This window comes from Otolemur garnettii, unplaced genomic scaffold (assembly GCF_000181295.1).
Source record: "Otolemur garnettii isolate 467f Iridium unplaced genomic scaffold, OtoGar3 scaffold00049, whole genome shotgun sequence".
NCBI classification, from domain to species: domain Eukaryota; kingdom Metazoa; phylum Chordata; class Mammalia; order Primates; family Galagidae; genus Otolemur; species Otolemur garnettii.
The window spans coordinates 2,005,357-2,020,373 of NW_003852444.1; the positions used below are offsets into that span (position 1 = coordinate 2,005,357).

Consider the following 15,017-nt stretch of genomic DNA (forward strand, 5'->3'; position numbering starts at 1 on the left):
AAAAAAAAAAAAAAAAAAGGAAGTGCTTGACTAGGGGTCAGATGTGGCTGATTCCAGTTTTATAAGATGAGTCTGGCTGCTGGGTCGAGTTGGGGCCAGGGCATTAATGACATAGACCTGAGGAGGGCTATGCAACTCTAAGAACAGCACAGCCTCATTCTCCCACTCAGTTTTCTCAGATCCGTGCAAAGGAATCGCTCTGGATTATCACTAAGGCAGTGTTCCTCGACTAGGGAAGAGGGTGCCTCCCAGGGGCCCTTTATCAACATGCGGAGGCAAGCTGGTTGTCACAACTGGGTATCCTACTGGCATTTGGGAGTCAGAGGCCAGAGGTGCTGCTAAATATCCCCCTGTGCACAGGACAGCCCCCCACAGCATGGTTTTGTCATTAGATCCCGACCCAAGGAACTTCTAAAAACATTTCCTATGCCTCGTGACCCCAGACCCCACAGCCCACCTCTGCTCCTGGAGTACCCTCTTAGATTCACTCCCCAACCTAGAGCTCATACCTCTTTTCCCACAGGAATGCCACTGCCCAGCCCTGCAGTCAGGGCGACAACCTTGGCCACAAAGGCCTTGAGCGTGAGATACTCCTTCAGGACAACCCCACGAAGTATAGTCTTCATTTCAGGGATTCCAGAGCCTACAAGGGTTAAACAATTTTATGAGGTTGAAAGTAGAGGTTAAAAGGGAGCTGAACGTCCAGAAAGTGGAACTGTGGACTGGGGGGATGGAAGAGGCTGTAGAAGAGGGATGACCGGGAAGCAGCACCAGGGCTATCAGTAGGGATTGGGGGAGACAGAGTGGACCTTCTCAGGCCACCCAGATCACGTTGGGCTGGTAGAAAGTTCTCACCAACAGCCTGGGGAGAGATGAGGTGGCAAAAGAGGGCACTGAAGAGGATGAGGATGAGTGGGAAGGTGACCCAGGCCAGGAACTGCAGAGGAAGGCTGGGCTGCATCTTGGCATAGGTCCACTTGTAGGCTGCGGAGACATGCCTGGGGTCAGGGTGGGTGACGGGCTGCCTGCAGAGCAACATACAGTGTGCCAGGCGTGTTCTCATGCCACTGTCACTCTGTTTGCCCCTCCTGAGTGGTACCACTTCCATTTTGCATGTAGTAAACCTGAGTCATGGGAGGTGACAAGGCCCTGCAAATCACACTTGACTGCCAGGGCTATGGGTGCCTGGCTAGAAGCCATAGCATGGCCAACAATGTGTTCAGAACTGAGGGGTTCCTGGGACTCAGGACATTCAGTGCTGAAACTAGGAAAGTCCCGGGGAGACTGGGACAAGTTGGTTGCTCTACTAGGGGTGTGCCACAGCTTGGGTGGCCACGGGAAGATCGAGCGTGAGTAGAAGATACTGGTCTAAGCCTGGTCTCATCTAGGGCTAAAGTCCCTCCACCATCCCTTTTCTGTGCACATCCTCCTCCCCAAACACACCCTGCTTACCCAAAGTAGAAAGAAACGCCAGAAACAGCTGAGAGCAAAGGCCCAGGTCAAACCTACCCTGAAGGCTTTTGGCACTGACATAGTCCATGCACCAGCTGACCAAAGCCATCAGCAGTCCCAGAAGCACCAGAAAGATCCAGTCTTCCCCTAACTTTCTTCTCACTATACGTTCTAGGCGGCGGACACAATCTAGGAAGAGAAAAGGGTAAAGAAGAAAAGAGAAAGTGGCTAAGTACTCACTGTGAGAGTGAAGGGGAGAGGTTGGGTCCTTAGGGGCTGTGCACATCTCATTAACTGCTTTGCTCTCTACCTCTCTGCCAAATGCAGCAGGCATTGAAGTCCAACTCCTCTTGAGTACTTTAATTCCTTTCTAAAACTCCTGTTTTTCAGGATTGGGGAGAGAGAGCAGGGAACAAGGCCAAGTGTGGGGGTGGGGAGAGATGCCTTTTCCTTGATACTCAGAGGAGTCTTTTGTGGGTGGGGAGGGGATATGTTCAATGGGACACCCTAGTTATTCTCCTCGTCCTTGTACTTCCAGATTCCTTTATTTCTCAGTCCCCATCACCTTGACATTTGGAATAGTGATCCTCATCCTTGCTGTCCAGGGTAGAACTGGAGCCTGTCTTCTTGGACATCCCTGTGTCCTTCTCCCTGTCTGAGAACTGTTCTTTGTGATGGCCATAGATCTGGAAAGAGGGAGAAAGATCACTGTCTGTCTTATTGAAAAGCAAAAAAGAAGAAGGCAGCTTGGAGACTCACAACCTGAAGAAAATCACTTCTCTGACCCCTTGCTGTTGAGGACTGCCTGGTAGGCTCACCGCGTGGTTGCCCTGCACTTAGCCGTCCGCTCTGCATCCCTGTAGTTCCCATGCTTTACCCTTGTCTGTCCATTTCACCTTCTTTCTATCTATTCTGAAACACATCCTCACTTTGGCCTCTGGAAGCCTTCATCAAGGAGGCCAATTTCAACTTCGAAGGAGAGACTGAGAACCATGCCGAGCCTCATACATGCTGAGCCATGTGAACTGGGTATTTTATGCAGTGCTGTGCTTTCAGTAGGTCTCCTGATGTCCCCAGGCCACTCTGCATTACCTTTCCTGCTTGCACTCTGCCTTGGTGTGTCTAGCCTTCCTGGAGGCACCTTGGGTTCTCCGTTGCACTTAGGAAGAGCCCACCATGTCATGTCCCAGTGCTTGTACACACGAACAGGAACCAGCCCTGACAAGGCTAGTGATTTGCTTCTTTCCAGAGCAAATTAATCTGCCCCCACCGACAGGAGAGGGTGGGGCAGCACCCTTCAGGTCTGTGTTTTCGTGTGGGGGGGGCTAGAGTTCTGCCCACTTTGGGCTTGCCCCTCCCCCACCATACTAACTATCCTCTGGGGCCAGGGTCAGGCCAGGCCATGTTGCTGATTCTGGGAGAACCTGAGTAGTAGGGATCTGATTTCACAATACAAGCAGCAGTGTTTTATGCTTCAGTCCCAGACAAGAACACCCTGATCGCCCTGTTTATGGCATGTCGTCTGGGTTAGTGACACAGGGAGGCAGTATTTCCCTCCAAATCCTACCGGGAGCCCAGAGAGAGAGAGGACACTCCCAGCGGAGGTCAGACTGCAGAGGCTATCTCAGCTCTCCCAGGTCCCAAGGCAGCGGAAATTAGAAAGGGGGTGCTTTATATTATATACTTGGGCTGGGAAAACAGTCACAGCCCAATCTGTCCTGGCTGGTCCTATCTAAGCACCACAGCAGGGTGGGGAGAGGGAGAGGGGAGGGACATGGAGAAATAAAACCTCAAGTCAGCAAGGGATGTGGTGTCTGGTGTCTGCTAAGAAGGACTCCAGTTTGCATGAAGGGGAGAGAGTGGGCGTGGGCAGGCTAAACGAAGCAATATTGATGAAATTTTTATAACTATTGGATACTTGGGGGTTCATTATACCATTCTCTCTATTTTTGTGTAAGTTTGTTTTCCATAATAAAAAGCAAACAAAGAAAAACTTAAATCCTATCTCCTCTTGTTCGCTTTCAAGGCCTTGTGGAAACCAGTCCAACCCTATTCCTTCCTTCACTATTGCTTTCCAACATGGATCTTCACGCTGGCTTGGCCAGTTCCCCGTCAGCAAAAAAGGGCTGTGACTGCACTTTTACTGAAGTTGCCATCCACTGGGGTTTGCCCATGTGCACAGGTCAGAGTGAGTCAGAGGATGGGTCTCCCTGTACAACCCACAGTATTCAAAGGCATAGGTCAGACCCCAGCATCTTCAGGGAGGCTTCCTAAATCACTTCTGAGCCCCACATGACCTTTATGTCCCTGCTTCCTGACTAAGTCGCTGATGCTGTGTTGCAACTGCCCCTGGGGGCCAGGCAGGGATGGAGAGAGGATCTTCTTGACCCAGGTGCTGAGGTCCCCTGCATGGCCCCTCCTCAGGTTCCCAGCCCTAAACCTAAAGGGGCTGTAAGCTACTCATTAGCAAAACCCCTTTAAAACCCTAACCTCCTGCCCTGAGACACATTTCATCCTCTTTTTCATTCTGCATCATTCTTTGGTGTGAGAGGTGCACTTACTTATTCTGTTCTATACTTTTTCACATGACAATTTCACCACCTTTCCTTTCGTTGTGTCCATCTGCAATCCCCTTTCCTAGGTGTCTGTAACCCACTAATTCCCACTGCTAGAGAATACTCATCCCTAGACGCCTCTAATTAATCTCCAAGCTCCTGTCACTGGGATCACATCTCTGCAGGTGCCTAACCCTTAGAAGATTCTTACTTGATCATCTTGCCACCTAAAGTTTGATTACATTTCTCTGATCATTTCTATGCTAGCAGGTCTTCAATCACTGATATGCAATTTAGTCTGCTTTCTCCACTTGTCCCAACTCCTTTCATTTGCCTGCTGCAGAAGGGTTCATTTGTGTGTATTCTGCCAAGGGCTGTGGTGGCAATCTGATGGTGTGTGGGTGAGGGTGAGGGTGAGGGTGAGGGTGTGGGAGACAGCTTGCAGCACACACAAGCCATGCCACATAGGTTATGTAAGCAGGAGCAATTCTGGAATGTGTAGGGCTGCCATTTCCTCAGGACTCGAGTATTTTGTTAGTAAAGTTGTGTAAAAGTGTACAGACATCTCTCTAAAGTACACTTAGGTGAGCCCAGACTCTTGAAAAGATTTTATTTTGAACACATTACCACATGCCTTTTCTAAGTTGAAAAAAAGCACTGCTCCCTCTTTTCATCAGTTTTCACCAATGTCTTTGGCACCACCATCCACCCTAATCCATTGCCCCCCCATAATTTACGGACATTACCTGCGTGGGGTGGATGTTGTGGTGGGGCCTCAAGTCCTTTTGGAGCCTGTGCTGAAGGCCCCCGTTCTCAGATGGCAGTCCATAGCTGGTACAGTGCTCGAAGGGCAAGTACTGGTACTGGGGGTCACTACCCCACCAGCTTTGTTCCCTTCCATGCTGCGGTGACTTGGATTGCTCCATGCCCCCTCCTCCCTAGCCCTGGCCAGGCTTTGGCCTGCTTGCCCTCGTCCACCCCCCAGTGTAGCTCCTTAAGCCTCTGCTCTTGCTGTCCCCAAGGCGTCTGGGGCAGCATGCCCACCTCTAGCTATTTATAGCCCCCTCTCCGTCACATGACCCCCCATTGCCACATCTGATCTGCTTGGGGTCGAAGCAGGTGTAAGAGCAGTGCAGGGTGGGGGCTGGGAGAGGAGCTGAGGGACAGCCCTACAGGGAATTCCCTCCACCAAGCCAGCAGCATTGTCCCCCTCTTTAGTCACCAGTAGGCTTCCAGCCCCATGTCACTGGTCCCTCTATAAATATCACCTAGATCGGAATGGGAAACGGCTGAGTATGCTCTCAAAACTGAGCGTAGAGTGGGTCTGCTCCGAAACTCTCCATGCTGCCCACCTCTTCAGCAGGTAGAGGTGACGGTGGGTGCTGAGTGGGTGACTCTGGTCTGGAAGCACTGGACATCAACTCACCTGGTAGAGTAACTGGTGCCTCTCTGCCATCGCTCCCTGTTGGCTTGTTCCCAGTTCTGTGTCCTCCCAGGATTTAGTCCTCATCTGCATCATAAGCTGTTTGGCCAGCTCTCCCAACCCAACCTGTTTCCAGTTTTCTCCTCCAGCTCTCTGCCCTCCTGTAGCCAGAGGCTGCTAATAACACCTGGTGCCACCCTTTGGTCCTACCCTTAGTGTCCACTGGGTGTGGTAGGCTTGTGTGGAAGCAGCCTTGGGTTCTGGAATTTCTCCCACTTCCCAAACTGATAAGTGTAGCCACAACATCGTCCTGGATTTATGGGGAGGGCCTGAGCTTCCATTTAGACTGTGGAGCACCCACCACAGCTCCATCAGCACAGGTCAGATAACAGGGGTGAAGGGGAAGTAGGCCTGAGACAGGCAGGGTGGGGGTGGCAAGGGAGTGAGGGCTTCTCATGACAAGCCCAGCAAACATGAAAGATGGTGGGGAAGTACTCTCTGCTATTCTTCCCTTTTCAGGCCAATAAATAATTTTTGGCCAAGGACATATTTGGCATTATAATTTTTTCTATCATTTTTTCTAAGATATTACTTCCCTATGAACTCCTCACTACAGAAGAGAAGTTATAAACTGAGCCAAAGTGAAGTTTAGGATCCATCACCAACTGGGGTCTGTCCCAGGGCAATCCATGTTCAGGTACCAAACATTTTTTATGAGGAAAATGGAAATCAAAACCACAATCAGTAATCACTTCACATCTATTAGGAAAGCTATTATCAGAAGGCCAAAGATAAGTGTTGGTGAGGATGCAAAGGAAAGCCCTGTACACTGTTGGTGTGAATGTAAATTAGTATAGTTATTATGGAAAACTATACAGAAGTTGCTAAAAATTTAAAAAAAAGAACTACCATATGACCCAGCAATATCACTTCTGCATATACATCTGGAGGAAAAGAAATTGGTATCTCAAAGAGATATCTGCAGACCCCTGTTCACTGCAGCAGTATTCACAGAAGCCAAGCTACAGAAACAACCTGAAAGGCTGCCAACAGATGAATAAAAAAAGGTGGGGTGTAAAGGCGTGTGTACACACACACAAAATGGAATACTACTTATTCGTTAAAAAAGAAGAAAATTCTACCATTTGCAACAACATGGATAAACCTAGAAGACATGTGCTAAGTGAAATAAAGTGAACACCAACACTGCATGATCTCAAGGTGGAAACTACAACAGTGTAACTGGTGGAAGCAGAGAGTAGAAGGGGGATTGTCAGGGGCTAGGCTGGGGCAAAGATGGGGGACTGGGGAAATTATTGGTCAAAGGGTACAAAGCTGCAGTTATGCAAGATGAGTAAATCCTGGAGATCTAATGTACATGGTGACTACAGTTAATAATACTCTATTATATCCTTGACATTTGCTACGAAGGTGATCTGAAGTGTTCACACACACACACACACACACGCACACACATGCTAAGGTAACTGTGAGGTGATGCACATTTAACCAGCTTAATTGTGGCAATCATTTCACAATGTATGTCAACACATCAGGTTGTATATCTTAAATCTGGATGATTTCTATTTGTCAATTACATACCAATAAAGCTGTAAAAAAATGCAGTTTTTCTAACATCAATCCTATAAACCTCAGTCCATAAAGATTACAAATGTGTGACCATTTGAGGGACTGAAGGTTCTGTGAGTGATGATACTCACCTTTCCTGGAGGCAGAAAATAAAAACAGACATCTAAGGGATTGGTAGGAAATGAAAGGAATATTTTCTTAATTAAAAAAAATGTATAGTACCAAAGTGAAATTATAATCTTCGGAGGGCTTCAGAAACAGAAAAGATTTTCACCTGTTTGTGGAGTATGGCTCTTCTGAAAGTTATTAGTTTCTGTAGAAACTTGATAACCACAAGAAATACGAGATGCAATTACTTTCTTACTATTTGTGAGAAAGTCAGGTCCTGGACTCTTGAGACTTGAAGGCAGAGACCAATGGGGCTGGAAAAGTACGCACATGGGCCATACTGAGTGAAAGTGTGAGGCCTGATAAGGACCAACAGATTCTATCAAGGGCACCCAAGGCTGCTAATGCTGGAGATAGAAATAGTGATTTAAACTATTTAACCATGGGTTATTGTCCTGCACAAGAACAAGAAAACAAAATGTAAACTACGCCTACCCCTCAGTCCAACATCCTGTTGGGCCTAAGGCTTAGGTTCTTAAGTGGAAGAAGAAAAGATGGGCTTCTGGGGATTTTTATGAAGCTCCCAAATGCAGAAGTGAATTTATAAGCATGCATGAATAATATGTAATTCTTCTAGTTTTAAACAGATTCTCCTAGGGTCCATGATGCTGAGAGGTTAAAACCCATAGCCTTATGGATTTTCTGTTTGAAGACTGAATAGTGGTCACAGAGAATACAGCATAGAGAAGAAAGTTTTCTTGAGGATAGAGGTGGCTGTGCATGAGACAGTCCTCTGGCAACCCCAAGTCAATTTAAGCATGCATTTTCTTGCTATGTTACCCCTTTGCTTTCACTCTCACCTCCTCAAGTCTGGGCTTCCCAGAATACTGGGCAATATAACCACTATACCCTTTACGGCTGATTTCAGTCATCACTTCTCTGTCCACCTAGGCAGCATGGAACCCATGCCCACTTACTTCCTGAAATCTCAGCTAAGCTACAACGGCTTTGGGAGATACTTTGCAGCACACTTCACTGTGGTCACTTATTTTCTATCCTTTATTGAGTCTTGTCCCCTCTATCTTTGAAGAATCCATGGCCCTTTCCTATGTCCTGTGTTTCAGGGCTTCCCTGTAGCACTTGATGGGTCTCTTTCTCCCCCTTCTGGTTTTCCAAACATGATACACTTTCCCCCAAATTCCCATCTAAATAGGGTTACGATGGAATGAGAGTTTGGGGTCTCAGTTTTATTCTCCCAGTCGAATAGGAAGAAATCTATAGCCCAAAAAAGTGAGGAGGGAAAAAAAATCTCGTGCCAGGAAAAATGCCACTGAAACAAGATTGTTAGTTAAGGGCATGCATTCAAGCTGACAGATTTAGTTTCACATCCTGGTCTCAGTCTCCTCAGAAAGGGTCTAACTAGAGAGTTATGAGTGTAAAATAATGCATGTACTGACTGTTGACTTCTGCTACAGTTAACACACAACCAGCACTTTAAATACATTACCACCATGAGATTTACAGGCACCACATCTAATCCTCATAGAGCACTTTTAAGGTAGAAACAATTTTATTTTTAGTTAAGGGAAACTGAGGCTCAGTGTTGGTTACCTATTCAAGGTCTTTGATACCTTCAAAGGCAGAGCTGCCATTCAACATCAGATCTCCTTCATTCTGGAGTTCATGCCCTTGAAACTACATTTCTTCCTCTTTTGATAACTAAAGCCTCTGAGCCTCATTTCCCTCTTCTGTAAAGAATGGGAAAATGACTCCCTCATGGGACTGTGGGGAAGACGGAATGGAAAGCTCCATGCTCAGTGCCTACAACATGCCACTCGTCAGTTATAGCTGTTATTAACGATTTCCTCCTCCTCAAATTGGACCCCTTCCTTTCCCTCCGAACGTCATAGTTCAAATCTGATATCCCACTTCTTCCTGTATTCCTTTCCCCATTAGAGGAAACAGGATGGGAAAGGGCAGCAAGGGCAGCCCCCAGCTCAGGAAGGGAGATAATTTTAGAAAAGAATCCCCTGGCAAAGGTATGTGGGGCAAGGGAATAGAGCTGTGAAATCCAACCTCATACCCTTCTTCAAGGGCGGGGGTGAGGACTGGAATCTAGCTCAGACAGATGCTGCTCTGTAATAGCCAAATGTATCACACCTCTGCAAAGCTTTCCTTTCCTGAAAATCAGTACTTACCTTACTTCTACTATTCTGGGAATTTCCTAACCTGTCCTACCATTTGTATTCCTCCCTTGATGCTATCCCACTGTTGTTTTTTCTTGCAGTATAAGCAACCACTTCTAACCATTATTCATGGCCTTTTGCCCCTAAAAGTGTTCTTCACCAAATCTGCCTATATCTGGTGCTGTGCTCCAGCTCAACTCAATCCCCTTTGCTCTTCCTTGATAGCCACCACTCCTGTTTTCCTCAAACAGGTTCCACAGCTGTTTCATCACAAACATGGCTATACAATCTCCCATCTCTTGGTAAACCTCCACAGCCTATCTGCACCTCCACTTACCTCTCTAGGAATCTGCCTTAGAAACAATGCACTCCCATAATACCAATTTACAAACAGCCCATTTTAATCTCTTTTGTGTTGCCTGGTAACTCTCTTACAATCTACATCTGCCCTAGAAACCATTAAATCCAACTAGGACCAGGTGAAAAATGGAATTCTACTATTCCCTCCCTCTCATCCTCCTACTCCAATCTGTTACTTCAGCCTCAATCCCCTTATCTAACCCCAAACCAACACTGCTTCCATCTCACCTGACTGAGAAACTCCAGACTTGACAACTGAGATGGGCCCACATCTGCCTATAAGAAAAGATTATGGCAGCAAAATAAGGAGGGGTTTGCAGTTCTAGGAGTGCCTTGTGAGCTGGGGAGAATGCTCAGTGTGATGGGCTAAGGAAATGAGAATATGGGGCTTCACAAGACAAAGCACTTAGAGAAACAGATATCAGGCACACATCAGTAATAAATATGAGTATTTATTTGGCACCTGATGGCAATACAAAATCCTGGCAGTGGGAATGGAAAGGTTATATCATTCAAATACTTCCATACTATGCTGACCCCAAGGCAGGACTTGGCAGCAAGTCTTCAAACCACCTGGCTCACAGCACAAATATTTATTGAGCACCTTGGCTACTACAGGCCTAGCATTTTGCTCAGCACCATGGGAGATAAGAAGTAAGCTGTCTCACACATGATGTGTCCTCAAGTAGCTAAAAATACCAGTGGATTAAAAAATAACACACATAGAAAAACATAAAAGTACAAATACTAACCATGTATACTGTCAAAAGGGAAAAAAGAGGGATTTTAGCTGGGATTAGCTTACTTGCTTCCTTCATTCATTCAACAAACATTTTTTGAAGACTTACTATCTGCCAGGCACTGGGTACATATTGGTAAATAAAAAGGACAAGATTTGGGCCCTCATTTATAGTCAGTTAAGAGTAAAGAGAAATGAACAAGTAAAATAAGCAAATACATAATTATAAATTGCAACAAAGGTAACAGGATGTAGTAATAGAGACACAGGAGAAGGATGTGCTTAGAAACACAAGGGCCCAGGGCCATCCTCCACAAGAAAGTGGCATTTAAACCCAGACTTAAAGAATAAAGATGCTGCCTGAGGCAAAAGTGGTGGGACTGGAGAGCTCAAAAGGGCAAGAGGAGGGCAGGAAAGAACTCAAAACGTTCGGACACTGAGAGGATACCCTTGGGGCTTAAGTGCAGTGAGACATTACCATTTAATGAGGTTGTAGGGGAAGGCAAGCGCGAGATCTCATAAACCAAGGTAGAGTCCAAATTTTAAACGACGTATAATAGGAAGTGCTAAAGGAGTTCCAGCCAGACATGATCAGATTTATACAGTAGAACCTCCACAGCTGACCACCTCCTAAATTGACCTGATTTTCATAGACAGGACATGTACCACATGTACACAGTTGGCCTGGTTCCTTATTTTTTTTTTTTTTTTTTGAGACAGAGCCTCAAGCTGTCCCCCTGGGTGGAGTGCCGTGGCATTACAGCTCACAGCAACCTCCAACTCCTGGGCTCAAGCGAGTCTTCTGCCTCCGCCTCCCAAGTAGCTGGGACCACAGGCGCCCGCCACAACGCCCGGCTATTTTTTGGTTGCAGCCATCATCGTTGTTTGGCGGGTCCGGGCTGGGGATTCGAACCCGACACCTTAGGTGTACGTGGCTGGTGCCTTAGCCGGTTGAGCTATAGGCGCTGAGCCTGCCTGGTTCCTTATGTGGCCACCTCTGTACGTTGACTAGTTTGTTACAGCCCCTTCAATGGTTACACTTACTAAGAGGTTCTACTGTATTTGAAAAATCAAAACCAAGGCTGGGCGCGGTGGCTCATGCCTATAATCTCTGCACTTGGGAAGCTGATGCAGGTGGACAGCCTGAGCTCATGAGTTCAAGACTAGCCTAAACAAGACCCTGTCTTTAAAAAATAGCCAGGCGTTCCAGTGGGCACCTGTAGTTCCAACTGCTTGGGAGGCTGAAGCAAGAGGATCACTTGAACCCAAAAGTTTGAGGTTGCTGTGAGTTAACACGTCACGGCACTCTACCGAAGGTGACAAAGTGAGACTCTGTCTCAAAAAATAAAATTAAATTAAAAATAAAAAAAACCCAAACCCCAAACTACTGTTATGTGGAGAAGAGACTGGAGGGGGCAAGAATGGAAATACTGAAAGAACGGTAAAGTTTCAGATAAGCATAATAAAGGTTTCTAGGGTAATGGAGTAACAGCAAAAGCCTTGATAAAAGAAAGGATAACATCAAAGGAGACTTTAATACCAGAGCAGAAAGCAGGAAGTAGCATATTACATCTTTGAGTGGCCAGATAATCCAGAGAAATAATATTTTGGATAGATTGGTGGCAGCAGTAAACAGGATGAAATGAAGGTAAAGAGGGGGAGGCATAAAGCAGGGAGCTACAACTGGAAAAGCTCTTCTAGCAACCCAAATATGCAGTATAGGCCGGCTGAATGAAAGAGAGAGGGACATTTCAAAGGAAGGAAAAAGAGAATATGGCAGGAGGCTACAGTCTGAGGATGGACATTACTCTTCCTGGCCTTCTGTGACACTCCCTGCAAGGCTGGTTTCAGTAACAAAGCTTAGAAAAAGAATGGCCAAGGATTGATCTTTGAGATGTCTATGAGCAAAACCCAGCAAGGTACAGATACAAGGTACTCATACCTGATCTCTCAGGAAGGGTGCTTTGAATCCAGAAGAACCAAGAAGGTCCTTCCACTGGGTGGCCCTGCAATACTGATGGGAACGCACAGGCCTCTTGCACACACAGCGGCAAAGTGTGTCTCTAGTCAGTGCTGCCTCTTTAAAGCCAAAGGAAAATATCCACATTAAATTTGGACATCTTCCAAACTTTCACTCTGGAACAAATGGGGCTGGGAATATGAAATAAAGGAAAGATAGTAGATGATCTTTGAGACATCTTAACTAATGTAATTAAATATGTAATAAAAGCAATTACCAAAGTGCTACCTACAAAGCCCTGGGGGCAGGAAGTGAACACAAACATGGAGAAAAACCCACATGTCCTCTCCCCATGACACACTGTATTTACAATATCACTTGTCAGGCTCTTCAACTGCAGCCAAAACATTCCTGGCAACAAGACCAACAAGAGCCAGCTCCATAGAGAAAGAGCTTCACAGAGGAGGAGCTGGCTTGGAGTCCTACACGCAAAGGCAGAGATGATGGGCAGAGGAACCAAGCTTGGGAGACTCCCACATTCCTGAGGGGAAAGAACAGAAATCCTGTATCCTGAAGAGAAAAGGCTCCGTCACACCTCCTGTGATCCAGTGGCTTCCATCTGGCATGGATAATGGGGAGGTAGCATCACGTGGGAGGGTGTCCTGGGAACAGGTATAGGTGACGGCACAAAGTGCTACAGTACTCAGACATCTCCTTGCATCGGTGGAACTCTGTGCCAGGGGCATAGCCTTCACGCTCCTTGATAAGCGCATTCACCTGGAAGGGCAAACCAAATGGACCCAAGTCTGAGAATCTCATGCTTTCATTACAGCAGAACAAGGAGGGTAAAGAAATGATGAAAAAGAATGCATTAAAGGAAGGAGCCAGAACCCTAGACTTGTACAGGCTCAAGGAGCCCAACTCAGCCAACTTACCTTGACCAGCATGTCAGCCACGTGCATGTCACAAGCTCTCTCAGAGAATACTTGGGTGAGGGCCTCAATGTACCAGGAACCCCTTTTGGTATTCCGCATGGCGGCAGTCCCTACAACCAGAAAACCATGAAGTACAGTGTGAAGTTCATGGAGCACTCTCATGGATGGACTTCCCAAATAAGACCTCCTACAGAACCTGTACTCTCCCCATTCTGAGAGCCCAGCGTGAAAAATGCAAGTCTAGGAGAGAGCATACTCTGTCACACTATAGGCACATCTGGGAGATATTACGGGTTCAGTTCCAGACCATGGCAATAAAGTGAATATTGCAATAAAGAAAGTTACACAAACTTTTTGGTTTCTTAATGCATATAAAAGTTATTCACATGGTACTGTAGTCTACTAAGCATGCAATCGTATTTTTGTCTAAAAAGACAATATATCTTAACCAAAAATATTTTATGGTTAAAAAATGCTAACAAAGACACAAAGCAAGCACATGTAGTTAGAAAAAGGTCATCAAAGCTTGCGGCCTGTAGCTCAGTGGCTAAGGCGTCAGCCACATACATTAGAGCTAGCGGGTTTGAACCCAGCACGAGCTCGCCAAACAACAACCAAAAAATAGCCAGGTGTTGTGGCAAGCACCTGTAATCCCAGCTACTTGGGAGGCTGTGGCAACAGAATCACTTAAGCCCAAAAGCTTTAGGTTGCTGTAAGCTGTGATGCCACAGCACTCTACCAAGAGTGACATAGTGAGACTCTGTCTCAAAAAAACCCAAAAAGATCATTAATAGACTTGCTTGATACAGGGTTGCCACAAACTTTTGATTTGTAAAAAACACAACACAGGTTGAACATCCCACATCTGAAAATCCAAATGCTTCCACATGTGAACATTCCATGATGCCATGTGAGGCATTCCATCATGGATATGATGTTCTAAGAATATACGCATTGGAGCATCATGGACTTAGAATTTTTGGATCTGCAATGCTTAACTGGTTAAGTATATAAAAATATTCAGGCTGGGCAGTGCCTGTGGCTCAATGGGTAGGGCACCAGCCCATATATCGAGAGTGGCAGGTTCAAACCCAGCCCTGGCCGAATTGCAACAAAAAATAGCCAGGTGCTGGGGGCAGCACCTGTGGCTCAGTGAGTAGGGCTCCGGGCCCATATACCAAGGGTGGCGGGTTCAAACCCAGCCCTGGCCAAACTGCAACAAAAAAGTAGCCGGGCGTTGTGGCAGGTGCCTGTAGTCCCAGCTATTTGGGAGGCTGAGACAGGAGAATCGCCTAAGCCCAGGAGTTGGATGTTACTGTGACCTGTGTGATGCCACGGCACTCTACCAAGGGCGATAAAATGAGACTCTGTCTCTACAAAAAAAACCCCAACTGCTTCTCCTCCATTACCAAAACAAAACAAAACAAAAAAACATATTCAGGCCGAGTGCAGTGGCTCAAGCCTGTAATTCTAAGCACTTGGGAGGCTGAGGCAAGAGGATTGCCTCAGTTCACAGGTTTGGAACAGCTTGAGCTAGAGTGAGACCCTGTCTCTAAAAATAACTGGGTGTTGTGGCAACACCTGTTGTCCCAGCTACCTAGGAGGCTGAGGCAAGGGAATCGCTTGAGCCAAAGAGTTTGAGGTTGCTGTGAGCTATGAGGCCGCAGCACTTTACCGAGGGCAACAAAGTGTGATTCTGTCTCAAAAAA

The 15,017-nt window shown here is 46.5% G+C and overlaps 2 protein-coding genes across 2 annotated transcripts in view; both read right to left on the bottom strand.

Moving 5' to 3' along the window:
- Positions 1-4,948, bottom strand: part of CLCN1 (chloride voltage-gated channel 1) — a 34,341-nt gene extending 29,393 nt beyond the window's left edge. Inside the window, exons 1-5 of the mRNA XM_003791546.3 lie at positions 4,754-4,948; positions 2,018-2,138; positions 1,510-1,641; positions 856-984; positions 510-643 (exon numbers count right to left, since the gene is read on the bottom strand). Of these exons, the coding sequence (XP_003791594.1) occupies positions 510-643; positions 856-984; positions 1,510-1,641; positions 2,018-2,138; positions 4,754-4,933 (696 nt within the window). The 5' untranslated portion in view covers positions 4,934-4,948. The remainder of the gene's footprint in view (positions 1-509; positions 644-855; positions 985-1,509; positions 1,642-2,017; positions 2,139-4,753) is intronic.
- A 7,245-nt stretch (positions 4,949-12,193) lies between these two features.
- Positions 12,194-15,017, bottom strand: part of CASP2 (caspase 2) — a 14,663-nt gene continuing 11,839 nt past the window's right edge. The window contains exons 10-11 of the mRNA XM_003791547.3: positions 13,309-13,418; positions 12,194-13,150 (exon numbers count right to left, since the gene is read on the bottom strand). Coding sequence (XP_003791595.2) covers positions 13,019-13,150; positions 13,309-13,418 — 242 coding nt within the window. The 3' untranslated portion in view covers positions 12,194-13,018. The remainder of the gene's footprint in view (positions 13,151-13,308; positions 13,419-15,017) is intronic.